Below are 16,938 nucleotides of genomic sequence, written 5' to 3' on the forward strand. Positions count from 1 at the left end.
CAGAAGTTGCCAAGGTGGGATACAGCATAATAATTTTAGACAATCTACTGCAACACACTGAGCACCATTAGAATAGAAAAAATAGCACCTGTCATATCTAAGGAACAACAGAAGTTGGTATAACAAGCAAAAATGCAGGCAGACCTGTCTGAAAAGCTTTTACTAGCTGGGTTATTCCATATCAAGTGATCTACTTGATCCACTTTTTTTACCTCATGTCATCCAGTTTTCTTTATATTTTGTATACTTGTTGAATGATCAAAACTTAAGTTTAAATCTAAAATTTTAATTTTTTTATCTCATCCCGTAGATGAGTTATGACAAGAAGTCTACTTTACCATAGTAAGGAAAAAATGATTTTGTGCTGTAAAAGCAATCCTTACCTGTGTCACCCCATCCAGTAATGTAACAATTGGGAGCAGTTTTCTGTGGCCTCTCTCGTCTGAGTGGCAAACAAGCAGGCAAGACATGGGTGCTAAAGCGAGCGCACTGCTCTTCGGGTCCTTGCAGCCTCACCAGTGCAATGTCATAATCACTGCTATCAGGCCTATATTCTTTGTGTTGCACAATCTCTTGTACTCCAATTTCTTCCTCGTACTCCTCGGGCACTAATGTGTGGTAGTCTCCAACACGCACCACATAGCTCCGAGTATTATTGCCATATCTAAGAAGAAGAAAATAAGCTATCACCTTTGGACTGATCTTCTCTAGTAAGACACTGGGGAAGTTTCATTAAAGATTCAAGGTTTTTGTAAAATCCCCGCCCCACCAAAAAGCGCCTCTACAATTTAGTAGTAGTTTCAGCTACTGTAAACACAGAGGCCTGGTCAACTACGGTCAATTTATTTAATCAGTCCAGTCTGTTTTGACTAAAGAAAACTGTTTTACAGGATTAAGAACTCCAATAATAAATACATCATTGTATGTGCTTTAAAGAGTTTGCATGTTTTGGATGTTATCTAGCACTGAGGAAAAGAACAATGGGGGCACATGACAGAAAACCCTTTTCCAACACTAATATTTTGTATAGTTCTCTTGCAAATCCCCCTGTATTTCCTTTGTCTGGAAATTCAAATGGAAAAATGCAGCTGATGTTAAATAATAAAAAGTGCATTATGGAAAAATCGACCCTCGTTATCATGAACACCCACTCCCCACAAATTGTATTTTAATTATACTATTTTTTTAAAAAAAAACAAAAAACAAAACATGAACACGTTTTTCCCATAGGAAAAATAGTGTCGTTTTCCTAACTGGTCAATGAAGATTGTTTTCAGGATTTATCTTCTGAGTTGAAACAAAGGCATTTTAAGAAAAAAGATTCAAAAATTATGTTGACAACTTTAAAAAAAGGTTCATAAATACAGTTTGCTCACAGGATGGTGTGAAGGGCAGCAAGGACTTGTAGAATCATTGATATTTCAGAAAGATAAAAATCCTTCACACAGCATACTCGCATATATCTAAATTGTGGCTATCATTCATGGGAGTCCTTGTGACTTAATCTAAGCAGCTGAGCTAAAGGTAAAAATAGCATTGCTGCCCCAATAAAATTGATTTTCCAGTTTGAGATTTGTATTCCTGATATATAATATGAAGGGAGGGAAAACACATTTCCTAAGTTCATTTGCAATGAAATTTCTAACTTCTGATACTCAGTGTTCTCTCCAACTATTTAGAAAGTTGTTCTAAAATTATTTTTTCACATAAGAACGACAATTTTGAGAATGATAAGCTAAGTATTCATTGGTATGCATTTATGAATCTTACCATATTGTATATTTAAGGTTTCTGTGCTGGCTGTTACAATTTAAGAAATAATTTCATATCAATAGTGGTGTGACTAAGCTTCAAATACTATGGAAATGTGTTTTCCAGTGACCTGCCTAGAATCTTGACATTAATTTACTTGTAGGAACTCTACCATCTGAATGAGAGAAATCAATAGAATACTTTGACTTAATTTGAAAATGTCACAACTCAATCACAAATGATGTGTTCTGACACCCACAGCAAAGAGGTGGCTTGTCTCCCTTCTGACAATGCTTGTGGCTTTGCTTCGATCTTCTTTGAAGAATGAAGGATAGTTGTTCACAGTAATGAATACATGAAGAGCTGAATTAAGCTTCAGTACTTAATGATGCAGCAAAAAGCTTTCGTTGAAATTACCTATATGTGGACAAGTAAACCGATTTTGTTTCCTGCACTAGTCAATAAAAAATTCCCCACTAGGCTATCGTTTCCCATAAAGCAAAGGTATATTTACCATTTGCAGTTTGGAAAAATCTGTAAAATAGAGGCAGCCTTTTGGATACAGATATATAGAACCAGAGGCATAGCTGGGGGGGGAGGGGCAAGGCACAGTGGGCGCCACACCGTGGGGGGTTGCACTTACCACGGGGCCTGCAGTGTGCCCGAGCCATGCGTCTCCGCACTGCCCAAAACAGCTGAGGGAGAGGCAGTGGACAGACTGCACTGCAAGCTCTGCGCTGCCCGAAAAGGCATCGTGCGGTTTACATCTGCCTTAGCGGCTAGCTACGCTGCTGTATAGAACAGATTACATTTTGTATAATTTGGCAGATTTTGGGTGACAAATGACTAGGACAGATTGGGAGACATTTGTGTGTATGCTTGTGTGAGAATACGCAAATAATATTGTGTGACCTAAGTGCTGCAGAATTTTGAAACTCCAGAGTATGGGTCCTACATGAGCTCCTCAGTGCTGGAAATTCGTTGTACAGTGATACCTCGAGTTACATACGCTTCAGGTTACAGACTCCGCTAACCCAGAAATATTACCATGGGTTAAGAACTTTGCTTCAGGATGAGAACAGAAATCGTGCTCTGGTGGCACAGTGGCAGCAGGAGGCCCCATTAGCTAAAGTGGTGCTTCAGGTTAAGAACAGACCTCCAGAATGAATTAAGTTCTTAACCCGAGGTACCACTGTAGTTCTTTTTCAGTATCTGGCCTAGCTAAGGTGCTTTCTGTCAATGCAATGTCCTGAAACAGCACCACATGTGTAAGCTGGGATAGCACAGTTGTTCTTTTGCGGTGAATTCACACTAATTTAGGAAGAAAGCCGAAAAGTAAAGGCTGCAGAGCGTTTTATGTGTACTTGCTCTACCATGCAGCAGATTATTCACAGAGCAGATGTATAAATGGAGTTTAAAAAGCATCCTGATACAGGAACAGATTAGGTTCCCTGTCGAATTCCACTTCCCACATCACCTCTTCAGCGGGTGAGATTATATACTAAGAAGATAACAATTTGGCTGAAGTTACCAGTCCCTTAGCCAATTTTTACAGCCCTCTTTAAACTATTGTAAACATAAGCACTACTGTATGCATGCATACAGCCTCCTCTGAGGACTTCTTGTATTAAGTAGTCATTGACAGACTGATAATAACCATCACTGTGAAACACACAATTGCCCTACAGGAAGTTGCAAGAGCTGAGCTATGGAACTCATTGCTACAAAGAAAAACGCTGTGGGAAAGAAACTTAACAATTTCCAAAGGTGAATTTGATATTGGTAGAAAATGGTGTCAGTACTTGCTATGATTGAGTACTTGCTTGATTATGCCAAACTTTGCCTGCATCTGCCAACATTTTGCAACTGGCTCAGCCCTTGCACCACAGTCTCAACTTTCTCAAGTGGGTCCCGAGGGTAGAAACTGTAAGAATCCCTGCACTGTTGTAATATCTCTTCAGGCTCATCCAATAGCAATGCAGCTAGAGAAACTTGCTGTTAAATTTGTCTCTCTTTACTCTACATATTTAGTGACTTTTCGTCATTTTAAGAGGAAGTTCTATTCATCTCAGTCAAGCTTGAATGATGCTGTACTATAACGAAGCTTTTAAGATATCTAGGCTACATATCATGCTTGTACAGTAGATCCACTTCACACATAATTTGTGATCTATGCTTAAGTTACCGGTATTTAAAACTACTACATCAACTTCCACTTTATTTCTGATCCTCTGAATTTGGACAGGGAGTGGGTGCGGAAGGGAGGCTATGTTAAAATACATTTTAGATATTTCTACTGGCCAATGTAGACACGTTTGTTACCTACAAGGTAGTTTTATATGCACTAGAAGCAAGAAAACAATTACTCTTTTTTTAACCCCAATGTTGTTGACTGTTAAGGGAATTTCAAAATCTAAATCAGGTTGAGAACAGGATCTGTTTAGAAGGCAGGATGCTGAGCTCCGCCATCCTCCACAGGGCTGCCCACACATGAGTTGCTTGAACTTACCATGGACTTTGTAACTGAGTCAGCTGGTCACAAGCTTTTGCCCAGTTGAAAGGCACAATATATACTGTCCTGGACTGGCAATGATCAACTTTATTTCAAAATGCTTAGTACCTGGAGAACCTGGCGTTTCTGTTGTGCTGTGTAACTGGTTGCTTGCTTTGTAAATACATCTGTTAGCTTGTGAACTAATTAAATTATAATGAATTGTGTCATTATTATGCATTATTCCCTACTGTATTTCACTGCTGAAAGTTAGTTAATTTTCTGCAATTTTCAAAATGATATTTTCTATATGCCTTAAATGAAGCATTGTAATACTAATAAAATTATTGATTCATTTTTTATTATTGATTCATTTAAGCTACAATACTGAGCCTGGTTTTGATCACTGGTCATGCTTTACTCTGTCTCACTGGGTTGCTACTGAGCAAATTCAAATCCTGACTGAAGAACCCATTTAATGTTTCTGCACTGGCCTGGAATGGCCGGACATGCAGTGGTCTTGGCTGAATCTCAAAATTAACTGTCAGTGGGGTCTTTGTCTTCCTTGCACTGGTCTCCTTCCTATACTAATGACCAATACATAACCACCTGCAAATCACACAATGGTACCTCTTAAAACAGTGTGCTGCCGTAAGCACCCAGCAGCTGCTGATGAGAGTGGCACCACACAGCAATCTTCCATCGCCATGGGATGATTTCAAGCGCAGAGCAACTTGCCAAGGCCATCCACCTCTAGAAAGAGAACAAGAATAATTCAACTTAATATTCCATGCAATATAAGGGTCTATGTGAAGTAGCAACTGGTGCCTTCTCTTTGATACTAGCACCTTCTCTTGTGCTTTGTTTTCAGTAGTTCTGCAGCTTACCTCTCTCCCCTGCAGGAGCTGCAAAATCTGTTCAGCGACATGAACTGATGAGACTTGTTAAGTGACATTCTGAATTAAGATTACATTTATACATTATTCGGCAAGCGGCAGTCTTTTCTCCTATTGTAAACCAATAAAACTAGCTCTTCTTGAGTTACATGTTTTGTTGCAAACAAGATTGTCCCTGTATCTCACCTGGAAATGACAAAAAATGAGCCTGGGACCACCTGCAAACAAGGTGTGTGCCCGATGACTGAGCTAAAGCCCTCGCCTTTTCACACTCTGGTTCTTTGAATCCAAGCTAATAGCTTTTTGCCCAAGTATCATTTTTTAAAAATTGCTCCATTTACCTTAAAGAATTTTTCCCTCCAATGATCCGCTTCTGCCGACGATGCAGTAACCTCAAACCACACACAGAAGAAAGGGAATCTATGCAGGAATGAAATCATAGACATTAGAGTCTCCCATCAGGAAACAGCAGAGCATTATTTCAATCGTTGGCTTGTTTTCTGTACGCCATTACTAGGGCTGATCCACTACTTCTGTATCTTTTTTATTAAAAAGAAACACACACACACACACACACACAATCCACATCATTATATTTTTTCCTCCTTCCAGCAAGCACTGAAGAAATCAATATAATACCCACTTCACCTTTATTACTGTTTGCAGGTGCCTTCTTGCTAAGGTAGTCACAGATCACCCCCGCATCTTCACTATGACGACAATTGTGTCTGCCAATATCCTGTTTAATGCAGTCAGCAAGAGATCTTTCATTTCCTGTACATTTCACATTGTCCACGTGGATGGGGCCCTTTCCTTCTCCAAAATATGCCATGGTCCTTGCTCGTGCAGAACCTCTAGAAACAGGAAAATTTTAAAGGTGACTTTTTAATTAAGACACTACAGCAACAATAGCAATTGAGGTTCAATAGAAATTATCTTCCATCTTTAATATTGCCTGCTACAGGAAAATATAAAATATCTGTAATTAATAGGCATATCAATGGTTTTGAAAATTAATAGCAACAGTTCAGATCAAACCACACCACAACAGGATGTCCAGTCCAACTACTCACTCCTTGAAATCTATCTACACTGAGAAAAACAGCAGCTAGGGTCATGACAGTAGCAGCGTCCACACAGCATGGTAAACCATAGTTGCCGTATTGGCCTGAATATAAGCCGCACCCGAATATAAGCCACTCCCTTAAAATTCTGCAGGCACTCACACCCGTTCCATTCTACCGTATGTCTGTTTCAGCAGCGATATCATAAAAGTCACTTTTCATGGTGAGAATTTGGGGGAAAGGTGAGGGCTATATTCAGGCCAATATGGTATAATGGTTTATCATAAATGCATAAGAGGCCCCCACTTTGCACCTCTCCTCTTATCCAACAGATCCAACAAACCACAATTCCTCACTTAGCATTACATCCAAACCAGAGATCATATTTTGTTACGCCAAGGTTTGTTCTTTGCTTATTAATTGTTGTTTGAACACAACAAACCATGATCCCTAGTATGGCCATAACACAAAGTCAGGAACCATGCTATGTTGCTCTTACTGGCTGCAGAAGTGTTGTGAAGAGAGCCTCTTGGGCATTTACACTAAGCATTAACTACAGTTTATCATGATGTGTGAAATGGGTCAACATATCCACCTGCATTAACAGCTCATTGTCAATACAATATTGCAGTTGGTGATCTTGTACTTTTCTTCTATTTTGTTAGCCCAACAGATCTTAGGGCTGTGTCATAAAGCATCACATATCCTTGCACAGTACTATGCAGTATTCATACATCATAATGTTATCCAACATAAACTGGTTCAACTGCAACATATTGGGATCTGCAAGCTATATATTTTCCTTAATCCGTTTAATCTTTGCATAAAATCAGCAGCTGTGTGAGTTAAAAATAATGTATTTTATAGTGTGACTCTTCTAGGAAGCTAAACTCGTTCAGACAGGGAAGAATCCTTATGCTACATTTTGCTGCAAACCTTGTCTACAAATAAGGCACTCTGAAATAAATCATTAATATTGCACATCAAATAATTAATAAGTGGTATACAGGGCCCCAACAAAAGCCCATTTAATTTTGTACTGACACTAGCAACACCAGTCTCCACAAGCAGCCGATTAGATGATAAACTTATGTTTGAGGCATACTGCTTCAGCTTGCAAGAGGGTTACATGCTCCTCCAAACGAAACATCCCCTGTGTGTAGAAATCTAACGATGCCAGGAAGAAAGTTGGTTGAGAACCCTTTTTACTGACATCCAGTTTTCTATATGCAGGGACTTTTTTTTTCCTTTTCAGACATGCCAATCCCTATCTGCAGTTTGCAACGCTACAGTTGAAAAACAGATTTCCCATTTCATCTGTTGCTTGTAGGAGCTAGGTCACAGGTCTCTGATAAGACAACATATTTTATCATCCGAGTAGCTATACTTCAGCTTCTGCAAACTGAACAGCTCCTTCTGTCCATGAATCCAGTGGCAAAGTGTGAGAAGTCAACTTTTGCACCTCCCACACTAGTCTAAAATCAGCAAAAGTTACCTCCCCACTTTTGATGTCTGGATCAAAAGTCATGTCTGGATCCAGCCCATTATGCTGTTCCTTTGGTCAACATCTAACATTTTCGTGTTCACTTGCTTCTTAAACCATGGTTGGGTATCATATAATACCAATTCTACATTTATCAGTTTGTAAGGGAAGAATGTGATATCATGTGAAATGCTGCTTTCCCAGAGAGCAATTATAAATCAAATTTATTGTGTACTCATTGGTCACTGCAAGCTTCATCATGTATCTTTTACAAAGACTTGTGTCATCTGCCAACATTATTAAATCCATTTCCAACCAACTTGTATAAACAGAAAGAAATGAATATTCCAGGATTAAAATAATTTCATTCTTACAGTTTCACAGTTTCTCAGCCAGGAATCATGCAGCATAATTTGAAGTTGGGGAAATATACTATAAAATGTTTTTGCTGTCCCTGCCAATCCTAGATTGGCTATAAACCTTAGTATAAGGCACTTACTATACAGGAAACCAGTCTGCAATCATAGTGTTCTCTTAGGATGTCCACATTATCTAAGTGAATAAAACACACAGTTCTATGGAGAGTTCTCAATCTCAGCATCTAAATGTGCATTGCAGATGTCCTTTTTTTAGTGTTCAGGAGGCTGATAAATTCAACCCTACTGTAGGTAAGGGAGACATCCGTTCTGACTTGCTGACTTTTGCAAATTATTAGGCAAATCATGCAAGCAGTTTTTATGGGTGAAAGCTACCTCCCATCCCCCAAAAATATACAATCGCAGACAGCACTGCTTATAAAAAAAAAAGTTCCTTTCAAGGGCAGATGCCATTTTGTTTAGTCCTTATGAAGTTAATATAATCCAAAGTATTACTTTAGTCATAATTAATTTTTGTTGTTGTTGTTTAGTCGTTTAGTCGTGTCCGACTCTTCGTGACCCCATGGACCAGAGAACGCCAGGCACTCCTGTCCTCCACTGCCCCCCGCAGCTTGGTCAGACTCATGCTGGTAACCTCGAAAACACTATCCAACCATCTCGTCCTCTGTCGCCCCCTTCTCCTTGTGCCCTCCATCTTTCCCAACATCAGGGTCTTCTCCAGGGAGTCTTCTCTTCTCATGAGGTGGCCAAAGTACTGGAGCCTCAGCTTCACAATCTGTCCTTCCAGTGAGCACTCAGGGCTGATTTCCTTCAGAATGGAGAGGTTTGATCTTCTTGCAGTCCATGGGACTCTCAAGAGTCTCCTCCAGCACCATAATTCAAAAGCATCAATTCTTCGGCGATCAGCCTTCTTTATGGTCCAGCTCTCACTTCCATACATCACTACTGGGAAAACCATAGCTTTAATACATGGGCTTATATCAACTCTTAAAATTATGGAGTGTATGAGCTACAGAGTAAAAATCATTCCCTCTGCACCTGCATAAGTTGGAATCAACTACACACCTGCTCTTTTTTGGGGGGGGAGTGCTACCCCCTCCAGAGCAAGTAGCTTGCCTGCTGCCCAGAGCCACCAATCTGCAGTATCTCCTTGTCAGGATCCATATTAAGTTTACTGACCTTCATCCAGCCCATTACTGATTCCACATACCAGTCCAACACCTTAAACAAACAGCCTCTCCTGATTCTGCTGGAATGGCAAGAGGGAGCTGGGTTGGTAAACATACTTTACCTCCCAAACTCTGGAAGACAGCTTCTGACAGTTTTGTATAAAGGTTAAATAGGATTGTGCCACAGTATATGCCTTGATGGTTTGAAGCATGCTTAAAATATCCTCTATAAAACAAAGACCGAACAAAAATCCAGTGCACTCCATTAAAAAGTTTTATAAGATGAAATTTTCACCAGTTCCTGGGACATGAACATATTGGTTGTATCCAACTATGTTTTGCTAAGAGTAGGCCCAATGAAATTAATAGACCTACGTTAGTCATGTTCTCCATAAATTTAAATGGGTATACTCTAGTACAACTAACATTAGAGGCAATTCTTTTATACAGTTCAATCAATTGCAGAGACACCAAGATGCCCCCAATATTGACAGGGCCCGGACGTGCATTGCGAATGTGTGAGGTCATGTCATGTCATTGCAATGTCTGGAGGAGACCGAGCACTAAGGGGGAGCCAGTCACTGAAGGTGTGCTGCACTTGGCTCCACGCTCAACCTTGTCTGCCCCCTCAACACTGAGGGGCCCAGCCCCCTTCCAACAAATATTGAGTGGGGCGAAGATACCTTGCCCCCCTAGAGCTGGCACACCTGGTCCATTGGATCAGTTCAACACTAAAACCAACAATACAGGTAAAAATACTACTAAGCTGAGGCCTTTGGAGAGGTTTGGGTAGCAAAGGAGAATGGGGTTTCAGGGGCTAGTTTAGCAGTCCCTCCTTTTTTGGGATGGGGCAAGATATACAACTGACTATTGTGGATGAACCCTTTTAGTTAGATGTATTGTATTAATTGATAAGTTTGCTATGTATTACATTTCTGAATGTTACTTTTGTTGCAAGTCACTTTAAAACTTATTTGTGAAAAGGGACAAATAGATAATCAACAGTCCAATAAAACAAATGCAAACAAAATTTCAGAAAACCCCAATGGTCCATAACAAAGAATGAAAGAGCCTAGAAATTTGAATTTGTATGAGTTGCACGTGTATAGCAAGGAAACCCAAAGAATAATGACCTTAAGCAGCACTATCCGTTCATCTTCACAAAATGGACCTAAGATTATTTGTTTAACTTGTTAGCCACAAACTACATGCCTCTTCTTGTTCCAAGTTCTCTCTCCCCCCCCCCTTCACCCATGAACAATTATATAGATTGCAGATACAGTATTGCAAGGAATGTTCAACTCCCTGACAGCTGTTTTTCCCCATATATGAGCTAAGTCTGCCAGACAGTGACAAAGTGCAGGAGACCTTTTTAAAGTTACATCTACTGCTGGAATCCAGAGTTAAGCACTTCTTTTCAAGATCCATCCAAGGCTATTTAACAACTCAATTTCCTTGGGTACCATAAGGAAATTAGTTCATATTGAACAGCCGTTGCTTAATCTATCACTAAATACAACTTATCATTGCGTATATATCATAAACCAAGAAGACTCAGAGCCCTTCCATATTTATTTTTCATGCTAATGACCATCATATATGGCCATTGAGTAAATCCAGAAAACTACAAAATGCTAATGACCATCATATATGGCCGTTAAGTAAATCCAGAAGACTACAAATTGCTTAATACAGCATCCTGTGGAGCATCTCCAGAAACACAACAATGTTCAACAACATTAGCTCTTGCTTAATAAAGAAAAGTGATTCCTTTAACTCTGAAAACCTGGGGGCATTTCATGCTAGAACAAGAGGCCTTGTTATGAGAGCTTCCTGTACAATGTTATCTTAAGATAGACTCCTACGTAACATGGATTTCTTCATAAGCCCCAGCTGTATTTGCTGGGCTACCATATAAGGCATCTCAAAGCAAGCCATGGACAGACATGTTTGAGCTGAACAACTCCTATTCATGCTTTTATGACTTCAGTGAGACATAGTACCAAGTAAATATATACAGGATTGCAGGCTTCACTCTGATTTTAATCTAGATAGAGGCTCCTCTCTGTTAGATACTGTTTGGTGGCTAAAGTATAACACGATGCAGATTGTAACAGTTTTAGAGAGCAACACTACATTCAAAATAAAGAGTTCTCAATGGACATATAAAGAACATTTGGTATTAGAGTAAATATCCACTACATGCCCAAATTATACACAGGTATTCCCCCATCACATATAAGAGGGCGATGTAATTCAAAGCACCAAAGGAGTGCTTTTCGTGCTATAATGTTTACTTTATAACCTTGTTTATTTAATACATGCATGTTCTTTCCATTGCTGCTATGTCTTGGTCATGTTTTCATTGGCTGACATTTTTATGATATCAAAAGTACTTACTACATTTTATGTTACATTTTCCCACTATAAATATTAATCTGCGACTACAGCAAGCTCACTAATGTACAGGTGTAAAATATTAACTGAGGTTTAGGAAGATAGCCAAATCTATAAGCTTTTTCAGTCCAGTTACTTGGATTTATTTTTTATGGAACATCATCATCTTAATATTTAGAAAGTCTACCAAACTTTGGCAATTATGCAGGCAACCAACGTTTCTTTTCCATTCCACTGATGCAATCCACAAATTTCAGTATTCTTCCAGAAATCGAATGCCAAAGAACACAATACAGAGCCACACAGTTAGTTCTACGTGATCAAAAGGGTTTTGGGCTTGGATAGCAAAGAGAAATGATTCATTATGTGAATGCATGGCGGCCATGCGTCAAGCTCCTCCACATGGTCTAATCACCACTCTCAACCTTTGCATTGTCTAGTAGAACTTATGCATGTCTTGGCATTCAGCAATTGTTCATGCCTGCAGCATGTCATTGGCTGCCAACAGCAGAGGTTGGTGGGGACACCGAGTGTCATGACGTCTGAACACAAGCAAATTCTATTTAACTAAAATATTTATACCTCAGCTTTCCACCATTTTGATTCTCAAGCCAACTTATGAACAAAAGATACAACAATATAAATACCAACTATAAAACAAATCTAACAACTTGAGAACATATGAAACAGAAAAAAACAAACAGCAGGGAAAGAAAAATAAAACATCAGAAAAGCATAAAATGTAAAAGACTCACAGCAACTATACAAAAATCAATATTAAGTGTATCAGTGACTCAGATGAATAGGACAGGTTTAGCCTTATGATAATAATGGCTGCAGGCAAATATGCCTAAAAAGGAAGGTACACAGTCTTGGTGCCATTGCAGAAGAGATTCTGTCCACAGTAGTCACCTGTCTAACCTGGATTAGATGCAATAGCCATGGAGCGGAAGGGGGTCACAAGACACAGAGCTGCTAATTTTCATGGCAGCCGTGCATTTGAGAAAGGCTGTAGCTTAGCTGTAGTGCATATTTTGCATGTGAAAGGTCCCAGGTTCAATTTCTGGCTTCTCCAAGTAGGATTGTGTGGTTCATTCATTAAATGTACTGTAAGTATTTATACATGCTGACAAGTTCTCTGGATTTTTACCAAATAAGTTAATTTCTTCAGTTTAAGTGGCACAAGTGTAAATCAAAGGTATTTAAAGAAACCTCAAGACCCTCTAGGTTTTCCATACATAGCTGTGATTTATATCTGAGCCACCATAAGTAAGGTGAGAAATTTGTTTGCTTTAGATTGTTTTTCTTGGGAAATGTTGAAGCTCCTAGACCACATAAGTGATATATAGTGGAATTTTAAAAGAGAATGAAGTTATTATATGCACATTTCCTCAAAGCTGGACAAGCTTTTTTTCCATTATTGTATTTAATAAAATGTGGCATGAATAGTAGCATTTTGGACTTTTCAACATTTCATGGCAATACACAATTTGTCTCAACTGAATTTAAGAAAGGAAGTTTTGAAGATACACCAGTCCAATGTTTCAGTGTTCACATGAAAACAGGATTGTCATCAGATGTTTGGCTTAGGTCCCAGCCAGACTTGCACTCTTTTGTGGGAGGGATTCCATTGCATACTGGAGCATGTAAGTTTGCTCAATTAAAGTGGCTTAAAGGACTTTGGGCACACATTGGTGCAACAAGCCCACTCTTTGTGTTAAGGAAAGCAATGGGGAAATGCACTAGAAAGTGTGGGATAACTAGGAAGTCATATAACCTGTCCTATAACCTCCACATAAACCAGTCAGGCTTCTCAACTGATTCTCTAGTGGTACTGAATGCTGACGACCAGAGAGATTTGTAAAATAGAACAAATGACACTCTCCAAACTCCTCAGGCACCCTGAATGAAAAGTGAGCAGAATATAAATCCCACCTATGAGATATAAGCACATGTACAATCCCATGCGCAGCATTCCTGGGGGAAACTATATAAGCTTGTATCGAGGCACAAGAATATCCAGTCTTTTGCTTCTTCTGCAATTCTCTGGCTCTGTGTATTAAAATATAATATTTGCTACCAACAGTGCAATGCATCTCTGTTGTGGCCCCGCTGCCCAATTTTCCTGAGTATTTAAGCACTCAGTTACTCAAACTTTCTACCACATTTAAGAAATTCAGCTAACAGCAAGTGATTGCATCAAACTTAAACCCTGCCTGTTTTGTTTATCGTATGTTGATGATGACTGGAGGCATCTGGCCCAGTTCTTCTGAACTAGAAACAGCTGGAAATTGGGGGTGATTACACTGAACACAAGCTGTGTGAAAGGAAGGAATATATTTGCTAAGCTGGACATTCAGCAAAAATACGTGGAAATAGAAGGAAACTCCTCTCTTTTCCCTTGCAAGAAATATTACTTCCCACAGCATAACTTAGCATGTGTAAACAAAGGGAGGAAAAGTCTTCATCAGGTATTTAATATGGTCCTATGGGAAAGACAAGATAACACAAGGCAAATTCCTTTCCCGAGCAATGTAAATCAAAATGGCACAAAACCTAATAGGGATATCCTGCAACACAAACTCACTGAACTTTACTAACCATTAGGATGATGTAAGAGAAATTCAGGGTGTTCATTATGGACTCTAGTATGAGATAAAAATGAGGGTAAATGAGCTGCATACATGGCAAATGACATGAAATTACTGAATAGTTGAGAAGACTCTCCAACCAGCTGATGGTGCCAAAAAAACAAACCAGATAATTATGTAAGCAATGACATAAATATGTTCACTACTTCAGGTTGGAATTATGTTTTTGGGGTATTTTGAAAGGCATTTGTTTTAATACAACTTTTTTTCTTTTATTAGAACCGCTATGTGATTATCCTCCCATTGCCGCTACCAGAGGTTTAGTATCTAGTCTGCAGGCTGCTGTCTAGTATGTAAGGTAAAGGTGAAGGTAAAGGGATCCCTGACCATTAGGTCCAGTCTTGGCCGACTCTGGGGTTGTGGCACTCATCTCGCTTTATTGGCCGAGGGAGCTGGTGTACAGCTTCCGGGTCATGTGGCCAGCATGACTAAGCCGCTTCTGGCGAACTAGAGCAGCGCATGGAAACTCCTTTTACCTTCCTGCCAGAGTGGTACCTATTTATCTACTTGCACATTGACGTGCTTTTGAACTGCTAGGTTGGCAGGAGCAGGGACTGAGCAACAGGAGCTCACCCCGTTGCGGGGATTTGAACCGTCGACCTTCTGATCGGCAAGTCCTAGCCTCTGTGGTTTAACCCACAGCACCACCCACGGTATGTAGCCTGCAGTTATTTATGCAACTTTTTTCTTACTCAAAAGTTACCATGGGGAGGGGAGGTTTAATCCTCCTTCCTCTGCACATAACTGTTACTGATAGCAAAGAAGTCCCCATGGGCATGAATGGGAGGTGTTTTACTATCCGTAACTGCTGGGCTGGGGACCAGGTGCAGGTAGAAGTTTCCCCTCCACACGCAACTGTGCTTCTGATCTAGACCTGGGCCTCCACACTTACTTTTGACTAAGAAAAATCACGTATGCAGCTGCAGGCTACATGTCCAACATAATGTGCAGTTTGACTGACACACAGGACTTAGGGGAGTGCTGTACCTTGAACAGCAAAATGTAATTTCCCTGCTAAATCACACTTCAAGCTCGTTCAAAGTTTCTGTCATGCATCCTGTGACCATACTCTTGCATTATAGCTTTGTCCAAATCAGAAATAAAGGTAGAGACAACTGTGTCACTTGCTATTTTAACAACTTGTTGATGGACTTGTTGTTAGGCTTTTTAGGATTTTAGAAGCTCAATATATATATATATGTTAAAAGACAAGGCAGTCCTTGCCTGCAGGCTCACAATTTATTGCCATGATACAAAAGGATTTTTATTTTTTTAATAGCAAGAGAAAGGGAATCAGGAGGTGAAAGGAAAGCAGGCATTGAAGTCGCTAATGGATGGGGCAGGAAGCAGGAGAGGCAGCATCCCAATGGTCCAGAGTACCTTGGCTAGTGACAGACATAGATCCCTTGATCTTAGAAGTCCCTGGACAGCTACCAGTTGGAACACAGTATACTTCCTTGCAGGGAAAGGGAAGCATATTCCTTGCAGCTCATTCTCTGAGTGATACATGGGGGCAACTTGGTCTGCTTGCCATGATGAAAATAACAATGCAAATTGTACTACATCTGCTGGTCATTTTTCCTGTGGTTTCAGGCAAAATTACCAGCAATGCCTTCTGGCGTTGTCATGCATGCTACTAAACTTGTCATCTTTTGCTGTTTGGAAATGCCCCATAAATGTTGCTACAGTTTGTGATCAAGCACCAGAAGGCATTGAATCAATCTAACGGGCGGCACATGAGCAACGTATAAACTACATTATACTTCTTTCATATGAAGCCTGTTACACTGATACTCTTGGCAAGTTTCGAAAATCTGTTTATATTGTGCTGGAGAAAAGCTCCTTGGCAGCTCCAGCATGAAAAGTATTTTAACCTCTTCAGGAAGGTTGCTTTATTTTATAACACAATGTAAAGTCCTGTCTTGAAACTGAATGGAGTTTTAAAGGCAAGTTGAAATATGTCATATTTCAAGTGAGGTCTGTTGTTCAAAGAAACAGCTCCGCCCCAGATAACTCACCAGAGCTGAGTGCCACTTACTAATAATGGTGTTATAGAATTAAATAAAAACCATGGATTGCAGCAATACTAAATTAGTCATGCTTTATTCCCACTAAAATAAGGGGGGGGGTAATATTAGCATTTGGTTTCAATGGGACTTAATTGTGATCCAACTAACTGTGATGAAGGGTGGCTAAATAAATAAATAAATAAATAAATAAATAAGATTAATATTTAACATTAAACATTAACATTAAATATTTAACATTTGACATTAAATGGTCAATGGTCCCCTCCAGATATACTTTTCATTGCATAATGATTTGTGCTCATGATGCAATTGGGGTGGCCATATGTGATCCTGCTTTCAATACCATTTGAATCTAGTTCCATTTCTAATCAGTGCAAATCCTGCAGCTTGCTGCTGAAATCCCACAAATCTTCGTGCCACAAATGTTCTTAGTTGTTGTTTTAATCCACTTTTGTTGTGCTTCAGCCCCTCCAAACAGCAGTAATGTGTTAGAACTGGGGAAGCATCACAAAACTACTAATAAAGCAGAACAAATCTACTACCAATGTACTATCATTGTGTCAGTAACATGTTGCCGAATACACCCACACCACAATAAACGCCAGTCTGGAGGGGCCCAACATTTAAT

General features: G+C 39.6%; 1 protein-coding gene and 1 long non-coding RNA gene across 2 annotated transcripts in view; one reads left to right on the forward strand and one right to left on the reverse strand.

Annotated features, from left to right (window-relative positions):
• The window catches only part of PRSS12 (serine protease 12), a 59,796-nt gene that overhangs the window by 2,342 nt on the left and 40,516 nt on the right, over positions 1–16,938 (reverse strand). The window contains exons 9-12 of the mRNA XM_079990212.1: positions 5,788–5,993; positions 5,481–5,559; positions 4,874–4,996; positions 384–664 (exon numbers count right to left, since the gene is read on the reverse strand). Of these exons, the coding sequence (XP_079846338.1) occupies positions 384–664; positions 4,874–4,996; positions 5,481–5,559; positions 5,788–5,993 (689 nt within the window). The remainder of the gene's footprint in view (positions 1–383; positions 665–4,873; positions 4,997–5,480; positions 5,560–5,787; positions 5,994–16,938) is intronic.
• On the forward strand, positions 3,577–4,601 carry LOC307223948. Its single transcript, XR_013842343.1, has 2 exons — positions 3,577–3,678; positions 3,727–4,601. It is a non-coding gene; the product is annotated as an uncharacterized lncRNA (long non-coding RNA).

This window comes from Podarcis cretensis, assembly GCF_951804945.1.
Source record: "Podarcis cretensis genome assembly, chromosome: 9".
Taxonomy (NCBI): Eukaryota; Metazoa; Chordata; class Lepidosauria; order Squamata; family Lacertidae; genus Podarcis; species Podarcis cretensis.